General features: G+C 36.7%; 1 protein-coding gene across 1 annotated transcript in view; it reads right to left on the bottom strand.

Moving 5' to 3' along the window:
* Nucleotides 1-19,968: 19,968 nt before the first annotated feature.
* The window catches only part of LOC150107287 (heparanase-like), a 321,370-nt gene continuing 316,820 nt past the window's right edge, over nt 19,969-24,518 (bottom strand). Inside the window, exon 11 of the mRNA XM_090391135.1 lies at nt 19,969-24,300. Coding sequence (XP_090247261.1) covers nt 24,144-24,300 — 157 coding nt within the window. The 3' untranslated portion in view covers nt 19,969-24,143. The remainder of the gene's footprint in view (nt 24,301-24,518) is intronic.

Raw genomic sequence — 24,518 nt, 5'->3', positions numbered from 1 at the left:
CCACGGTCATCCTCAACTCCGAAGATTACCACAACAAAATGCTTCAATTACTTGAAGATAGTTCGACATTTTCAATTCTTCAGAAGATCCTACAAGAGAATTACAAAACCGTACAAACAACTTGTTAAAGACTGCGAGTGAACGTCCTCATAATGTTCGCCTCTCTTTAATTCCTCAATTACTTGAGGAATCTTTTATCCTCAATTACTTGAAGATAGTTCGACATTTTCAATTCTTCAGAAGATCCTACAAGAGAATTACAAAACCGTACAAACAACTTGTTAAAGACTGCGAGTGAACTTCCTCATAATGTTCACCTCTCTTTATTCCACGCATCTATGGAGTTCCCAAAATACATAAAGAAAACATCCCTCTTCACCCAATTGTAGAAGGAATTGACTCACCTACGTATAAACTTTCAAAATTTCTAGCAAAGCACCTCAAGTGTTTCTCCAATAAATCTTCATCTCTCATCAAAAACACCACAGATTTTGTTTCGCATATAAAAGATATTCCCATCAATGAAAATGACATTCTAGCAAATTTGGACATTATATCTTTATTTACTAACGTTCCTACGGATGAGGTATTTACATTACTAAAGGACAAATTATCCAAAAAAATTTTTACTTTATTAAAACATTGCATTCATTCTGGTTACTTCAGATATCAGGACTCCGTTTACCAACAAAAACAAGGCCTGGCAATGGGCAATCCTTTGTCCCCAGTTCTAGCTAACATCTTCCTTGAATATTTTGAAACGAAAGCCATATCTTCCTTCTCATTTAAACCAAAAGTTTGGAAACGATATGTTGATAATATATTCATTATTTGGAATCACGGGCACACATCTCTCACAGATTTTCTTCATTATCTAAACATCCAACATCCTAATATAAAATTTACTGCTGATCTAGAAAATAATAACTCCTTAGCTTTCCTGGATGTCATGCTTACACGATGCTCTGAACGATTAAAAATCTCTATGTACAGAAAACCTACTCATACTAATATATATCTGCATAATCTTTCTCATCATTTTCCACCACAAAAACTTGGAACTATATCTACCTTAGGACACAGAGCACGCTCTCTCTTGTATGAACCAGATGAACTACAAAAAGAAATAAATCACCTCACTCTTATCTTTAAACAAAATTGATACTCTGAAAAAACGATTAAGAAATTTCTTCTGGATCCTCCTAGGTAGTGCACAACGGAAACTATTAATTTTAAAGGTAGCATCTCCTTTCCATACATTAGCACAGTCTCTAAAAAATTAGCTAAAGTCCTTAAAAAATATAATATCAGGACGTTCTTCACCACACTTCCTAAAATCCGTTCTCTAATCAGCCATCCAAAGCCTACTCATCACAACTTAAAATATCCAGGTGTATATAAATTATGGTGCGATTGCAATATCCCTTATTTTGGACAAACTAACAAATCTATTGAACAACGTATAGAAGAGCATAAGAGAGACATCACTTACAAAAGATCTCATTCAACTGCGTTATCAAGTCATGTTCTTTTTTCAAATAATCCTAATGATGATCAACAAAGCCACTCCGTTTGCTGGGATAGATCAGAAAATATCTTTTGCTGTGATGATGAGTTTGAGAGGAAAATTGTAGAATCAAGGGAAATCCTGCTGAACCCTGTCCACTTAAACAACAATTTGAGTTATAACATCCCAGATAGCCATGCTGCAGCTATTCAATATTGGCGTTCACGTGAGCCTGCACGCACACTTGTAATAAACAATAGCATGCCTGTTAGAACAACTTGAAAAAATACGTTTTTTATGTATCAATTATGTGTGGCAATTTTTACCTGTAATTTCCACTTTGTTTAGATACTTCAATGTTTATTACTATTCTTTTCCTTTAAGAATACCTGAGGAAGGCTGTTATAAGCCGAAACTAGTCGTATTATTCTTATTAAAATATATTATATATATATATATATATTAAATCAGTTCTAACTTTATCGCACAATTATTAGGATTTATTCAATTTCAGATTTGATTTTTTTTAAGTTGCACTATCATCATAATAATTCCAGCTTTAATTAAAACGTAGAGGGAATCAATAGTAACGATAACTTGCTATGATCGCTAACATCCACTTTTTTACTCGACATTTTACCCTAAAATAACTAGAATCTTGATGCACAAAAAAATGAACTGAAAAATCAATTTCATTTATAAATAATAATAAACTTGAAAATCAAACGTTCTGTTCATGTGATATAGAAACTGGTCTTACACACGCAATTCACAGACATAAAATACTAGGTGGTGGGCGGTAGATGCCGTTGATGGAGATGATTCGTAGTAGAGGTTCGGTGGTGGTTGAGATAGTTGCAGGTGTCTTCCTGCGATGAGTCCTCGAACCCCTTGGAGGTATCAAGAATAATAATAATGGAAATAGCAGCAGCACACAAAAAAATCCCTCTTTCGTCTCAGAAATGTGTTTCTAAATGATCGCACGTTCAATACTCAGCGATCTGTTCTTTCCTAATAGGATTCTGTGAAATCACAGGTTTGAGATATTCTTAAGAACGTTATAGATTAAACTGACCATATATTTCATCACTGGATTAAACTGCTAAGTCTGTGATTGGTCATCACAAGTCAAACATTTACTAAGAGAAAATTTCCAGAGAAGGAGATTGGAATTTAGTAATATTGATAAGAACAATAGTCCAGGTAGTTCAGAAGCGAGAACCATCTGTGACAAAATGAAACTGGTTTATTTAATTAAAAACACAAAAATACAACCAATTTATTAAATATATCTTTATAGCGTTCATAATTAAAAGGACTCTAATAATAATAATAATAATAATAATAGATTTCTACAGATGTGTCTCATCTTGTTTTGGTATTATCAAAATTATCAAGTTATTCTGAAGAATTATGAATTTTGCTATTTTATTATTATGCCACTAATATTTCTTCAAATGCGGCACTTTTTACAACAAAACTGGCTAAGTTATGTTGAATATATCTGTTTGCAAATATACTCCTCCCCTCCCAGTCGTTTGCGGATTATTGTCTTTATCTACACTGTATTACTTGGAATTTCTTTACTGTCCGACGATTTTTGACTTTTTTTTGCTGCACAATTTATTTATTGTGTCTCTTCCTAAATAAAAACAATTTCACATGTGCGAAAATAAATAATCAAAACGTTTGTTTGCATTGGAAATATTATGTCAAATATTTATATTTTTTAAATAACATTTATTGAAATAAATATGACATTTTGCTTTCTTTCCTTGCAAAATAAGATTATATGGATCACACATTTCAATTTTAGGAACGATTTTTTTATTTTTTTTAATGAACAACAAATTATGTTAAACTGCATTACTCGGAGTTTCCGATTGTGAATTTTTAATATCAAAATTTATATTACTATTACTATTACTATTATTACGGGCAACTCCAGGGAGTCATTAGACTCATCGACGGAGGCCCCAAATCATATTCATCACAACTATCTGACATTCATACAGTATCTATCATACCTCGCCTTAAACTCATTCACTGTCACAGCATCCACTACAGACTCAGGGAGCGCATTCCACTCATTCACTACTCTAAAAGTAAAGAACCCAGCTCTAACACCTTTACTAACCACACTTTTGCCCAGTTTCCATGGATGTCCCCTAGTCCTCCCACAACCAGCCCTGTTCTCAAAAATATCTTCTGAATTAATTTTATAGAAACCCTTCAGTAATTTGAATGTCTCAATCATATCTCCCCTCCTCCGCCTATCAACCAATTTTTGCAACCCACAAATCCTTAACCTGTTCTCATACGGTTCATTCCACAGACCTGCTATCATCTTGGTGACTCGCCTCTGGATCCTCTCCACCTCCTCCCCATCAAGAAGAAACCTAGGTGACCAAATCTGAGCACAGTAGTCTAGATGGGGTCTTATCAAGGCTCGATAGAGAGGAACAATAACCTGCTTGTCAACGTATTCTTCAGCAACCAAGTGATTTGATGAGCTGTTTTGGTCACTTTTGCAATGTGTCCCCTAAATTTCAATTCCTTATCCACCAACACTCCTAAATCTCGTGCCTCATCAATTTCCTGGAGCAGGGTTCCACCAATGCAGTAAACTGCTGCCAATCTTTTCACCCCAAAATGCATAACCTTACATTTTGCCACATTAAACTGACATCCATTCACCTTAGCCCAGACCTCCAATCTATCCAAATCATCCTGCAAAATTTTGACGTCATCTGCATTCACTATTGCCCTACCCAACTTCGCATCATCCGCAAACAAATGAACTGTTCCTCTCAGATCATTTCCTATATCATTTATGAACAAATTAAACAGCAGTGGTCCAAGAACAGATCCTTGTGGCACACCACTAGTCACAGGCCGTCTTGTGGACTCTACTCCCGAGTAAACCACTCTCTGATATCTCTCCGTCAACCACCCTCCTATCCATCTCACCAACCCTATGTCCATTCCCATATGCTGCAATTTACTGATTAGAATTCCATGTGGAATCCTGTCAAAGGCCTTGGCAAGGTCCAGTAGAATCACCGTAAACCCATTACCCTTATGCAGTTCAGCCGTCACTGTGTTATAATACGTGAGCAAGTTACTGAGGCATGACCTACCCTTCACAAAACCATGCTGTCCCCGATACAGTATCCCATTTTCTTCAATCCAATCTTGTATTTTCCTTTTGACTATTTTCTCTAAGACCTTGACAATGATTCCTGATATGCTAATCGGTCGGTAATTTACAACAGCAGTCTTGGAACCACCTTTATGCAGTGGAACTATTTTCCCCTCTTTCCACCCGCTCGGGACTAACCCAGACCCGAGACTCAAATTAAACAAAATGGTCAAGGGTACTGACAATTCTTTAGCTGCTTCTCGTACAACACGAGCTGGTATACCATCCAATCCCACAGATGTATTGACATTGAGGTTATGCAATAGACTACTCACCTCCACTTCATTAACCACAATTCCCGTATAATCTACTGGTTTATTCGTTTCTGCAATGTCACCACCTGGATGATATACTTTTGCAAAGTGCTCACTCAGTAACTCAACTATCTCAACTGATTCAGTTACCTCCCTACCATTGGCATTCTTTAAAATCAATCTGCCATGTACATTTTTCCTTTCATTTGCTACATATCTAAAAAACTGTTTAGGATTCTCTTTAGCCTGCTTGGCCAATGTTCTTTCGTAATCCTTTTTTGCTTTTCTTACCACACTCGTCACCCTTCTGGCCTGCACTTTATACCGTTCATGTGCCTGCCGGTCACCCTTCTCCTTAAATTCCCTCCATAGTTGTTTCTTTTTTTGCAACTCAAGCTTAATGGTGTTATTCATCCATTTAACCCCTACTTGATTTATTATTCGGACTCTAGGTATACAGTCAGCCATTGCTTCATGCAAGCACTTCTTAACTACCTCCCATGCACTATCAACTTCTAGTCCTTGCAGTTGTACATGCCATGGCACTGAACCAATCAAACTCCTAAGCTTGTCATACTTTCCCGCCCGATAATTCCACATGTACCCTGTCTTAATTGAAAATTCTACACCTTTAGCCACCTCCCAAGTTAAGACCCTATGATCACTCTCACCGATTGGTGGCAATGTGGTCATATTTGTTACAGCCAAATCCTCAGATGTAATTACTAGGTCAAGCACTCTCTGACCCCTAGTATTTTCCATTACATGCTGTCGCAGATAGTTATCCCTTAATAACCGCATAAAATCCAGTTCCTTCCTCCCGTGTGTCCTCTCCTCACTCCAATCAATGAGACCATAGTTGAAATCTCCCATAATAATCACCCTCCTTCCACCCATTTCTTCTATTTGCTTGTGCATACTGTCACCACCATCTTTTCCATCACCTGGTCTATAGCAGCACCCAATTGTATATTTAGTTCTGCTAGCCACAATCTCACACCAAATGGCCTCAAATGTGCTCTTTTCTCTATCCTGCAATTCAACTTCTATTCTCCTTGGCTGGAGCTCATCAGCTATCATCAACAATACTCCTCCCCCCATTTTATTCTCTCTGTCATTCCTGAACACACTATACCCATCACATTCAATCCCACTAGTTATATCATCTACAGTCAGCCATGTTTCACTAATACCTATAACCTGTGGTCTGGAAGTGCCAACCATGGCCAAAAACTCTTCCTTCTTGTTCCTAATACTCCTAGTATTAGTGTACATGAATTTAAGACCCCCATTAGCCCCAACCCTACCTTGATGCCGTATATTAACTATCCCACTCTGATTTGTTGTCCTTATTTGCTCTGGCATATTATATTTCTTCTTACATTCAACTGCCTCCATAAGGACTGTATCTCTACCCACCCCCCCTAACAAATCTAGTTTCCCTGAATTTGCACATCCACTACATTCAGCAACACTTTCTCAAGTCTTCTTACACCGTAACCATTCAAATGCAAGCCATCCATCTTATATAGATCCTTTCGCCCATCAAACTCACTCCACACATCCACAAATTCCACACCACTCGTCATACATAACCCACGCATAAAGTCATTTGCAATTATAGCCCTCCTTTTAAACATTTCACTGTCATACCGTGGCAAAAGACTAATCATTCTAACTCTCTCACTCTTTTCTTTTGCTACCTCAAACAATTCATTCAGGTCTTCTATCATTTCCATTTTATCTCCTTTCAAATCATTCGTACCTGCCACAACAATCATTTCTTTCACCCTTTCCTTTTGCTCTCTAATAGACGCAGTTACGTCCTTTATGGTCGCACCAGGTTGGTACGATTTTGTCAAATCCTCTACTAACACACCTCGTACTAACGAGTCTCCATACAGCACTCTATCCTTCATTTTGTTCATGTTCACATTCATACGTCTATTTTTCTTGTCATACCTTTTATTATTGGTTGGTTCATTCAGTCTACTTTTGTTCATGCACTCTAGCTGCTGTTTTGCTCTTTCTATTGCACTATTCAACAACGCGATCTCACTCAATGCATCTATCTCATCTTTTTTGTTCTCTGAGAAACCATTTATACTATCATTCATACTTTCTACATTCACACTCTCACAATTTTCATGTACAACTTTGCCGTTTCTTGTCATATCCCTATTTCCTTCATTTTGAAGGTTGACAAAAATATCACACTCACGATCCGAAATACACTTCAATTCCGCATTCTCCCTACATTTTCTACACACATTCAATGCTTTATCATCATCTAACCACACTCCGACCGCACTCCGCAAAGCGTACATTTCACATATCCAATGGCATTTTATCAGAGATTCTTCGCCTTTGTCTTTTGCTTAAAACGGCAACAGTACAATTACAACTGAACGTAGCTACTACGTTATCTAGTTAAGTAATCCAAGTAATCTAGTTAAGTGTTCTTTTCAGCATGAAGGGTTAATGCCCTTTCTAATGGACATGATGGTCAAACTACACTTCTTATCCATGTTCTTTCAGCAGGTGGACAGAACATTATCCAGGTTTGCTGGACGTGTATATACGTCTGGCAAAGAAATGGTACGCTTACATACATGAATTTTATGGAATAGAGAGTTCCTGTTAGTTTTATATTCTAAGGAAAGAACAATGTATTTCAAATGAAAGCGGGAAGCCTGACAAATTTTTCAGCGGCCTCTAGTTTTTATATTATGAATTTAATATTTAAAAATAAGTTTTTTTTTTTTTTTTTGCAACTATAACTATGCTGTTTTTTTATTGTTCTTTGTGAGGAGTAAGGTTTTAAAATGTGGCCCCATAGAGAATGAGGACCCCAGCTTGCGCTTCATGTGCCTACTGGTAAATGTGACCCTGGAAATCATAGAAAAATTTATATTTTGTAATTAACCTGTTATTGCTAAAGAAAATGCAAATATTAATTTTAAAAATATCAACATCGAAAACAGTACTGTATCACTAATCCTATGCACTCTAACCCTGCTACACTGCTGGATATTAACACAAATTAGTATTATTATTATTATTATTCAGGCCTCCATGGAGTCAAAAAACTCATCGTGGGAGGTCCTTTCTAAGAAACACAAGTCTATCAAGACTCATCGAGGGAGGTCGCTCCTAGGAAACACAAAGTCTATCATACCACTCCTTAAATGCATTGACCATTCTCACTCTCACCACTCCATCAGGCAATACATTCCATGGTTCAACCACCCTCCATGCAAAGAAACCACTCCTCGCCTTCTTTTTCACAGTTTCCTCTTGTAACTTCCAGGGATGGCCCGTTGTCATGACTCCTTCCCGCTGTTCAACCAAGTGAAAGAACTCCCCAATGTCAACCCTGTAACCACCTCTCAACAGTTTAAAAGTCTCAATCATATCACCTCCCCTTCTTTTATCCACCAAACTCTGCAGTCCACACTCCCTCAGTCGATCCTCATAACTAACATTGTACAGTCCTGAAACCATCTTTGTCATCTGCCTTTGTACCCTTTCCACAGTTACTTTATCCCCTTCAAATACTGGGGATCAGATCTAAGAACAATAGTCTAAGTATGGTCTGATCAGAGTCTTATACAACAGAATGATAACCATTTTATCTCTGCAGGTAAGTGTCCTTCTCATTATTGCAGCAATCTTGTGTTACCTTCACTACCTCTGCAATATGTCCCCTAAATTTCAGGTTTCTATCAATCATCAAACCCAGATCTGCTGTCTCCCCAACTTCCTCCAGTATAACTCCTCCCATAGAGTATGCAGCATCCCATCGATGTGTCCCAGACCTCAAGACCTTACATTTTGCTGCATTAAACTGACATCCCCCATTCATTTGCCCATCTATCTAACTTATTCAAATCCTCTTGCAGGGCTACCACATCTGCACTATTACTAATAACCTTTCACAGCTTTACATCATCAGCAAACTGAATATCCCCTTGCAATCCACGGACAATGTCATTGATATAAAGGTTATACAATATAGGTCCCAGTACTGAGCCCTGTGGATCCCCCAGTTGTAACCTTCTGCCTCTTTAATTATTGCTCCACCATACACAACCCTCTGATACCTATCGGACAGGCAATCCTGAATCCATTTGGCCAATCTGACATCCAGATCCATGTGCTGTAACTTGAATATCAGCTTATCATGTGGCACCCTGTCAAATGACTTTGCTAAATCTAGGAAAATGGCAGTATATGCCTTTCCCTAATCTAATGCTCTTGTAACTTTATCATAAAAGACTAGCATATTGCTAAAACAAGAGCACCCCTTCGCAAATCCATGTTGACTCTCACAGATAACATTACCCTCATCTGCCCAATGCTGTATAAGGTCCTTCACTACTTTCTCCAAGATCTTACTAACTACTGATGACACACAAACTGGCCTATAAGTAGACACGTCCAGTCTGCTACCGCTCTTATGGCACTATCTTACCTTCCTTCCATTGGCAACTTTCCTGCAGCCAGACTTTCATTGAAAAGCCAGGTCAAAGGCTCTGTCAGTTCCCTAGCACATTCTCTCAAAACTCGTGGTGAAATACCATCCAGTCCCACAGCTTTACTAACATCTGGAGGTACTCAGTATGTGGAACACACTCTCCCCCTGTACCTCTAAACCTCGAACCTGCCCTATCCGTCTAGTACTCAAATTGACTCCTCCAGGATGAAATACTCCAATAAAGTGTTCATTGAACAATTCCACTATGTGCTCTGCATCAATCACTCTATTCCCATTTTTATCCCACAATGTCATTCTTCCACAGTCATTTCTCCTCCTACTGGCCACATAGCTAAAAAATTCCCTAGGATTTTCCTTGGATCTAAGGGCCAATCTTTTCTCATATTCTAGTTTCGCCTTCCTTACCATACTAGTCACTCTCCTGGCCTGTGTCTTATATTCTTCATGCATCTTCTCTTCACCTGTCTCCTTATATCTCTTCCATAGCCTTTTTTTCGCATGCAGTTCCTGTTTAATATTGTTTGTTATCCACTTTACTGCATATTGTGTCCTCTTCTTCACTCGTGTAATACAGCTTACCATTGCTGTTAATAAATATTCCTTTACAATTTCCCAAGCACTAATGATATCCCAGCCTTCCAATTCCTCCCTCCATGAAACTTCCCCAAGTTGACATCTTAGACTATTATAATCACCTGCTTTATAATTCCACATACACTCCTGTCTCTTTGATACTCCTGCATGTCTATTCATTTTCCAAGTCAAAACCATATGGTCACTCTCTCCAACTGGTGGGAGAGATGTCATCTCAGTTATTATCAACTCTTCTGATGCTATAATTAAATCCAAAACTCTTGAACTTCTTGTTCGCTCTATTACATGTTGCCTAAGACATTTGTCCCATTCCCTTATTGCTAGATGCATCTTCCTCTCCCCAATTTATACTGCTGTAGTTAAAATCTCCCATAACGATCATTCTTCTTGCACTTGCCACGCTCAACTGTCTCAACATCTCCTGGTCCCCACCCTTTGTGCTCCTTGGTCTGTAGCAACACCCCACTCAATATCCTGTCTTGCCCACCTCCACCTCACACCATATGCTTTCAAAATTATTAGTGTCACAGCCTTCCAAAGCCTCCACTCTTAGAGGACACAGGTCGTCATTTATCGTAAGCAGTACTCCACCACCATGCTTTCCCTTTCTATCGTGCCGAAAAATTCTGTACCCAGCAACTTCTATTCCTGTAATAATATCCTCTTCTGTCAACCACATCTCGGTGATCCCAATAATCTTTAGCCAGGCTGATGCTATCAGTGCCACCAATTCCTCTCCATTATTCCAAATACTCCTGGCATTAGTATAAAGCATAAAAATGCCACTGTTTCTATACCCAGTATTATCCCCCCTCTAGACTCAACTGGGCTCAGCATTACCTGATGTCAGCATTACCATTCTCCCAAGTACCCATTCCCACAAGAGGCCACCCCTGTAACCATTCACACTGGGACACACTTACTCCAGAACAGCAATCCCTCCAGATGCCTACGTCCTTCCTCATTCAAATGCAAGCAGTCTCTCGCTTACAATTCCTCTCTGCTCTCAAATACACTCCAAGCATTCCATATATTCCAATCCTCTCTTCTGACACATTCTCGCTATTATGCCATTCAATATCACTGCTCTTCTGCTCAGCTCACCACTATCATACCTAAGCAACACACACTATCTTTCCTCTCTGTGTCTTCTTTCGTACAACCTCAAGAAAGAATCTCATGTCTCTCACTGACCTATTTACACCACCACCACCACTCAAGTCATTTCTTCCCACCATCACAATCATCTCATCCACCCTTTCATCTCTCTTAACTGCCATAGCCACACTTTCTATCGTTCTTCCTGGCAAACACTCCTCATGCATCCTATCTTGAACACCACAGATCATTGAGTCTCCCCATACATTACACCTCTTACCACCCTATTCCTCAATTGCTCACATGCATCCCTCACTCTCTCTCCTGTAACAGTTTCTCTCTGTGCTCCCCTACTTACCTGCCTTCCTGACATCACCCTATCTCTAGTCCCTGTGCTTTCTCTCATTCCCTCTTTCCTGCTGTTTCCATTCTTTCCTTTTCTATCATTCCTATATCTGACACTCATTCCCTCTCTTCCACTTATCCTATTCTCACCTCTACTATCATTCATACAACTCTCTCTAATTCCCTCTCTTCTACTGTTCCCATTCTCTCCTCTTCTATCACTCCCATAACTCTCTCTCATTCCCTCTCTTATACTGTTCCTATTCTCTCTTCTTCTACCATTCCCATAACTCTCTCTCATTCCCTCTCCTCTACTATTGTTCCTATTCTTTCTTCTTCTCTCATTCCCATAACTCTCTCTCACTCCTCCTGTGATTCGCCTTGCATTCATCTCTTCCATTCGCCTAATCTCATCTTTCACACTTCTCATCTCATTCCCCAGACATTCCACCTGCTCTTTCAGCTCATCTATCTCTCTCTCTCTGTAAGCCTGCCACTCTTTTTTGTCATTCATCCTCCCAATTAAAACTATCTCCTAAAACTTCAGAATCATTCAACCTTTCCATACTCCCCACTCTTATTATTTTATTCCTACTTCTCTCGCCCTCTATCATACCAGTCAAAACATTTTAGGAAGGAAGGAATAAATATGGATTACTTAGCCAAGTAATTTCATCTGCAGTAACTTGGCTTGGCATGTACACACACATGTACAGTTAAACTGTGTACTGCAGATTACTATTATTGTAAAACTGGCAATTAAACTAATGTTCACTGGCAATTTCTGAAATCAATGCGATGAGGACATTGTAGCAAAATGAATAACTAGGAAGAAAGTTTGGTTTTACAATTGGCAATGACAGAGTTTTGTGCAAATGAAATGCTTGACAAGAAACATGCTGTTTTTTTTATATGAAAAACTCTAAAAAAATGCAGTTAAGTATTTATAATATAAATCAATTAATAAATAAATAATAAATATAAATATAATATAAATTTTATAAGATAGTAAAAAAAATAAATGAATAAAATAAAATAAATAAAAATATGAAGCTGCTAACTGAAGGCTTTTACTGTCACAGAAAGCTAAATTTCTTTTAATTTTCAAATGGTAGTTCAAATTTAAGGAGAAACGTCCAGTTCAGTGACCAATTATTAATTTTAGCTGCCTTTAAAATTATCAACACTCTTCAGAAGCTAATCAATAGGTTTAGTGAAATTTTCATAGCAGACTGTACCACTATCTCAAGGATAAAAGAAATTACTGTATATGTTGACATATAAGTTGATATTTGAAGTTTAAAAAAATGTTGAAACAAGAGGTTTATCTTATACTCCACGAGTAAAATATGAACCTTCAAATTTACAATGGAAAACATTGTTTAGTGATGTTACAGAGGATGAAATGTTGTGGTATAATTAGAATGAAGTTCAAGCTATAGTTTCAGATTCAAAATGGGCATTTTTAACACATGACATCTTAAGGAACATATAAAAAACACTAATAAAACATACTGTAAACTGTTTTTTAGGGTAACTGGTAGTTTGTTTTTATATTATGCTAAGTAGCATGTTAATATACTAATATATTAATATACTTTGTATATAAATATTTGTATTTAATAGCATTCTGTAGGGTAAGCATGAGTTTTTTCATTTAAATCCCAATGAAATACTGGCATGATGACATGAATGTATGAAATCAAAGACTGGTATAAACGTATCAAGCAATGTTACCATTATCTTGTAACAGAAGACATAATTCATAAATGTAAAGTTACATTTATGGCTTTTTGTAAATTTTTTGTAAATATATGTAAATTTAATCCACGGATGGCAATAAGCATGAAATCTGAAAGAAGAAGGTAGCACTTTGCAGGCAGTACAAGATGAATAATAGTAATAATCAGTTATATAAAAAGTATAAAGAGCAAGTCAGGAGAGTTACTTAGTTGGTAAGGATAAATGGTTATGAAGGAGTGTGGTGTGAGGTGGAGGTTGACAGGGAGTCATATTTAGTTGAATGTTGTTATAGGCCAGGAAAAGTGGAGGATGGAGATGAAGAAATGTATAAAAAAAACTTAAGCTAGCGAAGAAGGGGAGGGCAATTATTATGGGTGACTTTAATTATGAAGGTATAGATTGGAATGAAGAAATAGCATTTGGGAATAAGGAAAATGAATTTCTTGAGTTCTTGAGAGAGAGAGAGAGAGAGAGAGAGATAACTATCTTAGGCGGCATGTAAAGTGTAAAGGAGGGTATGTGAGGGTCGAGAGTTTTGGATCTGATTATTTCATCAGAGGATGTAATTATGAGAGGGGTTTTGCACTTTCCTCCAGTTGGTAATAATGATCATGAAGTGATCACCTGGGTTGTGGCTAACCATACGAAGATTTCTGTGAGAAAAGGATATATATGTGGAAATACAAGGCAGGCGATCATGACAAGCTTAGGAGACAGCTTGGAGTCATTCAATGGAATGAGGAGTTGGGAGGTAAAGAATTAAACAGGGAGTTAAACAAAGAATTAAACAAATAAATACTGCTTGGGAAATGACAAAAAAAATACATAACACTAACATGTGTGAATGTATTCCAAAAGTCAAAATGCTGAATAAGGTAGCTGTAAAATGGATGAATGAGGGATTAAGTATGAAATATGAAAGAAGAAGGCACTTTGTAAGCAGTACGAGATGAATAATGGTAATAATCAGTTATATTAAGAGTATAGCAGGGTTTTTTCTCCCGGAAACTCGGGTTTTTCATCCCGCATACAGACAAATCAGCCCTTCAGAACACACGCAATTTACAGACAAAAAATACTAGTTGTGGTGGAGGTGGGCGGTAGATGGCGTTGATGGAGATGATTCATAGTAGAGGTTCAGTGTAGTGGTTGAGACAGTTGTAGGTGTCCTCCCGCGATGAGTCTTCGGACTCCTTGGAGGTGTCAATAATAATAATAATAATAATATAATAATAATAATAATAATAAAGAGCAAGCTAGGAGAGTTATTCAGTTAGTAAGGTCAACAAAAAGTGCAGTATGAGCAGAAATTACCAAATCAGGCAAAGAAAAAGGCTAGAAAGTTTTTTAGATATGTGGCAAGGTAGAAGGAAGAATGATTATGGTAAGATGATGTTATTGGATGAAAATAGTAGAATGGTAACTGTTGCAGATGACACTGTTAAGGTACTCAGTGTAGAGGTACTCAGTGTATAGGAAAGGATGGCTTAATTGTGAGTGAGCAGGAGGTATTTGAGGAAATAAATAACCTTGATGTCAATAAGACGATATGATTTGATGACATTTCTCCAAGCATCTTAAGTTAATGTTCCAGGGAATTGGCAGTAACATTGCCATACCTGTTTAATAAGAGTTTTACAACAGCACAGGTTCCAAGAGAGGGGAAAGAAGGTAAAATTGTTCCAATGCATAAAGGTGGTGATAAGGCTTTAGCTACAAATTATAGGTCAATGTGCATATTTGGATGTTGAAAGTTTTTTCACTTAGTTATACTATAAATTAAAGATGCCAAGAAATTATTTTCTTGGTTTAATCCTTTAATCTGGAGTTGTGGTAAAGGTGCTAAAGAGATTTTCATGTTTACTAACTGACTTTTATATACTATAACAAGGTGACAAATGTCTTGGATAAGGGAAATGCATATACAGTGGTATACTTAAATTTTGCAAAAGCTTTTGATAGACTGCCACATGACAAGCTGTTAAGCAAATTGAAATGGATGAGATTGGATAACAGATTTCTGAGTTGAATCAGTGACTGGCTGTCAGAATTGTATCAGAAAGTTGTATATGAATGTGCAGTATTTCAAAAGAGGAACGTGTGCAGCTGAGTCAAGCAGATGTTATGGCTTACAAGAGGACTTGAATAGATTACCTGAATGGACAGGTAAGTGGAACTGTCAGTTCAATGTGGGAGAAGTGTAAGGTTTAAAAATTTAGTAAGCAATGATGGGATGCAAAGTATACACTTGGTGGGGAAACTTTGAAGGAGCTAGAGGAAATGAAAGATCTGGGAGTGGTGGTGGACAGTAACCTGAAATTCAAGTTCACTGTCTGCCACACTGTACAAGTTGTGAAGACATAACATCAGATAATAGCAATAATGCAGAGGATCCTGACATGCAGAGATAGACGTTATAATGCCATTGTATAAGGTCTTCATCAGGCCTCTCAAATGACTTATTCTGCACAGATTTGGTTGCTGGGTTTTCATGGTGACGAAGATATGTTAGAAAAGGCCCATTCTGAGAGAATGTAAATTGCAAAGCCTTGTGAATAGAAAGAGGAGTGATATGATAGAGACATCTAAGTTCATCAAGGGTTGTTATCAGGTTGACATTGAAGAGATTTTTCAGAGAACGCGAGAGGGGATAGAACAAAAGACCATTCCCGGAAACTGTATAAGGAGGGTGTGATGGTCAAGTGTTTTACTTCTGACCCAGCTCTCAGATCCATAAGTTAAAACTGGTTTGAACACTGTCTTGTATACAGCTAATTTAGTGTTCCGACTAATTTCTCTCTTATTCCATATGAATTTATTCAATTGACTTCCTACCATACCAGCTTTGTTGATTCTGTTGTCTATTTCCATATTTAATTTACCATCTTCACTAAAAATCATGCCTATGTAGTTGAAATGTATTACTTGTTCCACAGATTCCCCGTTCACAACACAGTCGACATTTTCAACAATTCTACCTATTTTCATTGTCTTTGTCTTTTTAATGCTGACCTTCATACCATATCTATTAAAACAGTTATTCAATTTAGTCAGGGAATCTTGCAAACTTGTAGTGGATTTATTTAGAAGTATAACATCATCGGCATAAAGCAAAGAGCTGACATTAACATCTCCAATTCTGATATCATGTTTAATACCGCTTTCCTTCATAATGTGATCCATGTAGATAATGAATAACAGAGGGGATAATGTACATCCTTGACTCACACCAGATTTAACATTAAACCATCTCCCTGTACATCCTTCAATTCTAACTGCCAACTTACAACTCAAATACAGACTAAGTATTGCTTGATATAATGCTCCATTGACACCATATAACTGTAGCATATTCAATAGCTCCTCTCTTGAAACCTTGTCGTATGCCTTTTCCAGATCGACAAAACTTAAATACAGATCTTTGTTATATTCCCATGCTTTCTCGACTATTTCTCATAAAGTGAAGATCTGATCCTGACAGCCTCTATTTAGCTTGAATCCAGCTTGTTCTTCACCAAGCTTTTCTTCCACAATTCTTCTCAGCCGTTTCTCAAGTATACTTGCATAGATCTTGCCAGGAACATTCAGTAGAGAAATAACTCTGTAATTCTCACATTCAGTTTTATTTCCCTTTTTATATATGGGTACTATGAGAGCTCTACTCCAATCATCAGGAATTCGTCCCTCTGTCCAGGCTTTCTGAACTATGCATTGCAGCCACTGCAAGACTTTTATACCACCATATTTCAGCATTTCTGGTCGAATATCATCTACTCCTGCTGCCTTTCGACATTTCAAGCCTTTGATGGCTTTTTCTACTATAAGTATGTATTCCTGACTGTATGCCTGTTGAGTGTTTTTTACCACTGTGCTATCACTGCTTGTTTCATTTAGCAATGTTTCAAAGTAATTACTCCATACATCAAGGATATATTTTTCTCCTATTTTCATGTCTCTTTTATCACCTCTAACTCATTTTACAGCACTCTTTCCTCCATTTCTAAGCTTCTTCAACAACCTACAGAATATCTTACTACCTTCTTGATATTTATTTTCTATGTTCTTGCGAAACTTCTCCCATGACTTTTGTTTAGCTAGTTTTACACAGTGTTTAGCTTTCTTACATTTGTCTCTGTATTCTCTAAGAGCAAAAGCTGACTTATTTGCCAGGAACTTTTGATATGATTTCTTCTGTTCCTTCACTTCCTCTTTAACTTCCTGTGTCCACCATGGAGTTCTGATTTTTCTATCCTCGCAGACAACCTCACCACATGCCTCTCTGGCTGAATCAATCAGGGTTTTCTTCAAGGCTTGCCACTGAATCTCCAAGGTTTGGTTCCTGTTCTCAAACTCTTTCATTTTTTTCTCCAATAATCCTTGTATATGCTAGTCTACAGTTCACATCTGAGAGCTGCTCAACTTTTATTCACTTTAAAACTTTCTTACATGTTATTCTTTTCAATATGAAATTCAATTTTATCCTGCTCAAGACTAAATAGTGATCACTTCCAATTTCAAATCCTCTGTGCACTCTGGTGTCCTGCACCAGGGAGAAAACATCACTATCAACAATAACACAGTCAATGAAACTTTTCTTATTCCTTGCCTCTTCTCTCCATGTGAATTTGTGCACATTTTTATGTTGGAACATGGTGTTAGTAATAATCAGTCCATGTCCTGAGCAGAAATCACCAACAGGTATTTGCCATTATTATTAGCTTTGCTCTTTTCTCCAAATTTTCCCCAAATATTTTTGTATGTCTGACAATCATTTCCTACTCTGCTATTCAGATCCCCAACAAGGACCAACTTTTCCTTTTTCATTGTGTCAGTTCCTCCACTTCTACCTTAGTAGAACCTTATGTGGGACCATAGGCACGAATAAGCCTCATTGTCCAGTTTCGCCATTCTTATATTTGTCCACATCACTCTACTTGAGACAGTCTGCCATTCAAGAAGATTAGCTTCGTATTTTGTGTTGAATACTATGGCTACTCCTTCTTTTCCTTGATTGTCATTGCCTGAATATAACATTTTGTATTTATTGCTCAGAAAGATCTCACCAGTTTTTGTCTTTTTTGTTTCAGTCACCCCTATTATGTCGATCTGGTACTTATCTAATTCCTCAATTAGCTTCATTTCTTTGCCATTCAGGCTTCTTATGTTGATAGTACCGATCTTTAACTCTGGTGATGTTGAGTTGGGGGTGTGTTTTCAGATTTGTTCCAGTAGCTGACTTTTTGCTGTTCGCCCTGGTTCCCTGGCGAAAACAACAGACAACAGGGGCTTTGTTTAACTGGGAGATGCCCCAGCCGGCATGAAATTTTGTCATGTTGTACCATCATTTTTTATTTTGGTTTAACCAATAAGAATACAATATGGTTGACTAAATTCCAAATTGCCAGCCCATCCTCATTCGTTCAGTATCCAGGTAGATACCCAACAGGGCGCACATTGAGAAGGTGAGGATTGGACATTAGATCAGAAGCCCTGGTCGGTTCTCCGCATTCCTTTAAAGGCTATGTGGAGGTCTCCTCTCAGTTATACAGCTTTGACCCTTAAGCACCCCAGGTCAGATGTTAATAATAATAATGTTACTTTATATTATATTACAATAAAAGCAATGCGTAAGCAGCTGTCAGCAGTGAGTAAAATTTTTGGTTGTCTTGATTAGTGAGTATAGCACAAAATAAATATTTTTTATATATTTTGTGCTATATATTTGTCTATTTTATGCCATACGTTTTTTTTTTTTTTTTTTTTTTTTTTAACAGGAAGGAGAATCAAGTTGGATGAGCTTTATGTGTGAAGAGTGTAGCTCGTACAATGAGTCTCTGACTCAATGAAGGTCAGATGTTAATAATAATATTGTTACTTTATATTATATTACAGGAAAAGCAATGTGTAAGCAGCTGTCAGCAGTGAGTAAAATTTTTGGTTGTCTTGATTAGTGAGTATAGCACAAAATAAATATTTTTTGTATATTTTGTGCTATATATTTGTCTATTTTATGCCATACATTTTTTTTTTTTTTTTTGAACAGGAAGGAGAATCAAGTATGTCCAGTTGTCTTGTACATAAGCACATATGTACAAGACATATGTGCTTGTGTACATATGTAATGGTACATAAGCATATAAAAATTTTAATTAAAATTATTTTAATTTTTTATTTTTGGAAGAAAAGCTAGGATTCTCCATTTGAAAAAGGAAGCAAGCAATTAAACAGTTCAGGAAAACAACAGCTTTCCATTAGAAACAGACTATTTACAGCAAGTGAAATAATGAATGTAACATTTTTTCTTAGTCTGTTGAGATTAATTATCTTTGCCCACTTCAAGAAGCTTCTATTTGCTATCTTCTTTTGTTTGCTTGTGAGAAAGCTGTTATGTCAAAAAAATTGTAATGACAACATTAAAAAAAAAATAATAATTGAAGAAACTAAATTGGCACTTGCAGTGATTATATTTTAATTTAGTAATAACTTGAAAAGCATTCATTATCCTCATGCATGCAGCACTCCTTCAACTTAACGAATTGTTAAGTTGAAAGAGTCAAATAAAAATCAATTTACCGATGCACTCAGATAAATGGTGGATTATTATGTATATAAATATGTTTCTCATCTGTATTTCAGCTGAGTGAAGTCATCTAATTTCATATCTGTACATATACATACTCAAATTGATGCTCAAAATAAATCAAATCTGTTGCATTGAAAAGTTGTTTCATGAGTTTTATTATTATTATTATTACATGACATCTCCAGGGAGTCCAAAGACTCATCAAAGGAGGGCACCTACTCTACAACTCTCTGTCTCCAACACTCAATCCATCAACTACAACTAACAGCAACTACACCAATGCCATCTACCACTCACCACCACTAGTATTTACACAGACAATCACAAACATCCATGCCCATGGCAGGATTCGAACCTGCAGCCTTTTGGCTGGAGAGCAGATATGCTAACCACTCAGCCAACCAGGCTGGCGTTTAGTCTTTAGTGCTATGCACCAAATGGAAACAATTCTGTAACACCTTAAGGATGCCACTGATGCCACATCAGTCTCAGTTGGTCAAACAAACAAAAGTATTTTATTATATAAATGCATGCATAATAAAATTTATCAAATTTTTTTGTTTTCTTTAAAACGCTTTTGACATCTCTTGCTCATTTCATGTTATTGCTAATTATTATTATTAATAATTATTGGATTTTCATTGGAGCATAATGAGAGAAACATCATCATAGTTCAAGTACACATGAGCAGATACTGTGTACAATCTTAAGTGTGCATCTATTTACAAAGATGGAACAGACATGTTTTAACTGCGGTTTTAGACAATCTTTTTCAAATCAGCGTGAATTATAGCTTTTGACATCTTTTGTTCTAAATTTGACTAGGTCACTAAATGATGAAATTTAAAACAGACTTAATAAGTGCATAATTATATAGCAGATCTCACTTTATGACCCTCCCCAACTTTTTACAACTGATAAGTTGAATAAGTTGAAATTGAAGGATGAGGAGATGTTGGAAAGGGTCCAAAGGCGACTGACTAAGGTAGTTTCTGACCTCTGGAATGTCGAGTATGAGGAAAGATTGAAAAGATGTAATTTGCAGAGACTAGTGGAGAGAAGGAAGAGGGGAGATATGATAGAGACCTACAAGTTGGTAAGGGGTTGCTATAGGATCAATGGTGGAGAAGTTCTACAGCGAATAGTGGGAGATCAGGGGAGAACCAGAGGTCATCCCTGGAAACTGTATAAAGAGGGTGTGAGTAGGGGAGTGAGAGGCAGGTTTTTTTCGTGCAGAGTTGTGAATGATTGGAATGCCTTGCCTGAGAGTGTGGTGTCTGCAAGGAGTTTGAATGTGTTTAAGACCCGGTATGATGAGATGTGTGTGAGATAAAAGGACCTCCTAGATGAGTCTTTGACTCCATGAGGTCTTGTTTAATAATAATAATAATAATAATAATAATAATAAAAATTTTCAATGCTGGACCACAAAAACGAATCAATTGGGATGTGTATACTTCAATGGCAGATTGTTGCCTGAGAAACTAAAGCATACAAGTGAGAATATAACATTTTAACTAGTATGAACTATTTCTAATAAATGAACTATCATGGTCTATTTTTTATTCAGTAACTAAGATTTAAAATAAAAAATACTGTATACATACTTGCATTTAAAAAAAAAAAAATTGTCATTGTGCCCAGTTCACTTCACAGGTACAAAGAGAATAGTCTACAGCTGGAGCAAACAATTGTAGTTTGTCTTGTTCTTCATTTGTTGTAAGTTTAATTTAAAATTATTTACAATACAGTACATATATATGCTTTCAAAAATGTCTAGAAAGAGGGAAAATTGAATTTGAGAATATAGTATCCATAAAGAGCTGAAAAGCAATAACAATAGAAAAAAAAAAGAGTGAAATTTTAAGCATTCATGAATCTGGAATGAAAGAAGGTAAGACTTGGTTATAAGTTTCAATTGTTTCATTCCATAATAAGCATAATCTTAAAGAATTAACCAAGATTTGATTTGATTTGATTTGATTTGATGTTGTTGTGTTGTGTTGTTGTGTTGTGTTGTGTTGTCCTGAGAGATTGCTCAAGAAAGGGTTTATGCAGAACTACAAAGCTGGCAATTATGACAAACTTAGGACACAACTTTGAGCAGTGCCATGGCATAAGGAACCATATGGAATGATGTCATTATTGCATGGGAAGCAGTCAAGGATTATTTGAGTGAGGCAACATCAGAGTGCATACCCAGGGTCAGGAGAATAAACTGAGTAGGAATTAAGTGGATGAGGAGCAATATAAAGCAGAAGCTGAAAACAAAAATTGTGAAAGGAATATAACCAAGGTGATCAGCATGCTCATGAGCAATATGAAGCACAAGCAAGAAGGGTAACTAGTATAGTAAGGAACGCTAAATCAGATTTTGAGAGAAAATTAGCTAAGTAGAGCAAAGTAAATTCAAAAGATTTTTTTTCTCTATGCAGCAAGTAGGAGAAAGAATGATTATGGAAAGATGACCCCACTCAGTGCTGATTGCAGGAAAGTTAAAGAAGCAGAAGAAATAGTTCAGTTACTAAGTGATCAATCACTTTGCAATGGTATATCATCCAGGTGGTGACTTTGCAATTACTGATGAACTGGAGATACTCAGTATATTGAAAAATATCAATGTGAATATAGCAGTGGGCCTGGCAGTATGTCAGCTTGTGTGTTACAAGAATGTTCAAGTGAAACAGCAGTGCCTCTGAAGAAGTTGTTTAATCTAAGTCTGAGCTCTGGCAAGGTTCCAAGGGAGCAGAAAGAGGGTAAGATAGTTCCATTACATAAAAGTGATAGACGTAACAAATCACAGGCCAATTAGTATCTCTGAAGTGGTGGTTAAAGTATTGGAAAAGTTGGTTAAAAGTAAAATTCAAAAATGGGTGGATAGGAATATGATACTCTCTGTAGGGGAGAAGCATGGTTTTGTAAAAGGTGAGTGACTAGTGGAGTACTCTAGGATTCTGTACTGCGATCACTGCTCTTTAATTTGTACATTAATGATATTATGGAGGATTTGAGGGGGGGGGGGATATATTCAGTTGTTTACTGATGATACAAAACTGGGGAGGGCAAAAGTTGATAAAGGTGACATAGATATCTTGCAGGATGATTTAAATAAATTGGCAGTGTGGACAAAGGACAATGGTTGTCAATTTAATGTTACAAAATGTAAGGTAATGCACTTCAGGATGAAAAGATTACATACTTCATATCATATTGATGGTACTAGTTTACAGGAAACTGATGAGGCTAGGAATATGGGGGTGATGGTGGAGAGAGATTTGAAATTCAGAGAAATTGTAAGAGGTGGAAAAATAGCTCAGAGGATTATTTGGATGTTGAACACAATAAAAGTATATATAGGGAGGTCGTCATTATCCCTCTTTATAAGAATCAGCAACATGTTGACTACTGTGTACAGATTTGGTCACCTGTGTTTCTTGGGGATTGGGAAGTGGTGGAAAGGATTAAGAAGCAAGTGACCAAGCTGGTGACAGGTCTGTGGAATGTTCCCTATGAGAATAGATTGAAGGTGTGTGGGTTGCAGAGTTTAGCTGACAGGTAGAGGAGAGTGGATATGATAAAGGGATTCTGTAAAATTGACATAAAAGAAATTGAAAAATTTCTTTTACGTCAATTTTTTCCCCTACATGGGGAGTAGGAATATAAAAGGGGTAAAGATGTGTGGACTAGTTCTTTACTTGGAGAGTGATAAATGAGTGGAATGGATGGCCAGAGGTGATTTGTGAATGTCCCAACAGTAAATAAGTTTAAGGAAATCTATAATAGTTAGTTAGTTAGTGTGTGTGTGTGTGTGTGTGTGTGTGTGTGTGTGTGTGTGTGTGTGTGTGTGTGTGTGTGTGTGTGTGTGTGTGTGTGTGTGTGTGTGTCCCATGATGAGTCTTTTGATTATAGTTCAAACTGTATTTCCAAGAACATAATCCTAATTCCTGTCACAGAGATTATGGGAAATGAGGATGTGTGTGGCAGGGGGGGGGGGGCATCTACTGTATATAACATTTATATCAAAAATTCAGCTTTAAATCTGAATAAATCTGAGTAAAATAGCTCTGAGGATTATTTGGATATTGAAGAACACAATAAAAGTATAGATAGGGAGGTCATTATCCCTCTTTATAAGATTAAGAAAATAATTTTTTTAAGAAAAGTAGGTAACTTAAAAAACTAGAAGTGTGTGGAACCTGAATGGAAGCATTATATCATGTCAGTCTTAATCAATAAGACAATAAAAACTTTTATATAAATACATACATATATACACAGTGAAACACATTACTTCTTTTTATCATTTTCCTTAAAATTCTTTACAAACAGGCTTTTGCTTGTGCTTCAGGGAGAATAAAAAACCCAAATGTATGAGGAGGTACAACAAAATATGACACTTGTTGAAGAATCTTAGGGCCAATATGTGGAAATGAAGAACCTGACATTTTTAGAATGTGTCCATTTAATGCAACTATCCTGAAAAATGCAAAACAAATCTAATTAATTAAATAGCAAACTTTTTTCCTTCATTTTAAATCATTTGATGAAATGCATTGTGGAGTTTTATTAAAATGTGTACAGCAATGTTTATTGCACTTTGATTCAAAGCTGTTTACTTCAAAAGCATGATAGAATGATTTGCATTGCAATTTATTTATTTATTATTATTTTCCCAAGACCTCCATGGAGCCAAA

This window comes from Typopeltis vanoorti, chromosome 4 (genome assembly GCF_054136105.1).
Source record: "Typopeltis vanoorti isolate ZY-2024b chromosome 4, IOZ_Tvanoo_1.0, whole genome shotgun sequence".
In the NCBI taxonomy this organism is placed as follows: domain Eukaryota; kingdom Metazoa; phylum Arthropoda; class Arachnida; order Uropygi; family Thelyphonidae; genus Typopeltis; species Typopeltis vanoorti.
The sequence above is the reverse complement of the archived record's forward strand: the minus strand, read 5'-3'. Positions and strand labels throughout refer to the sequence as shown.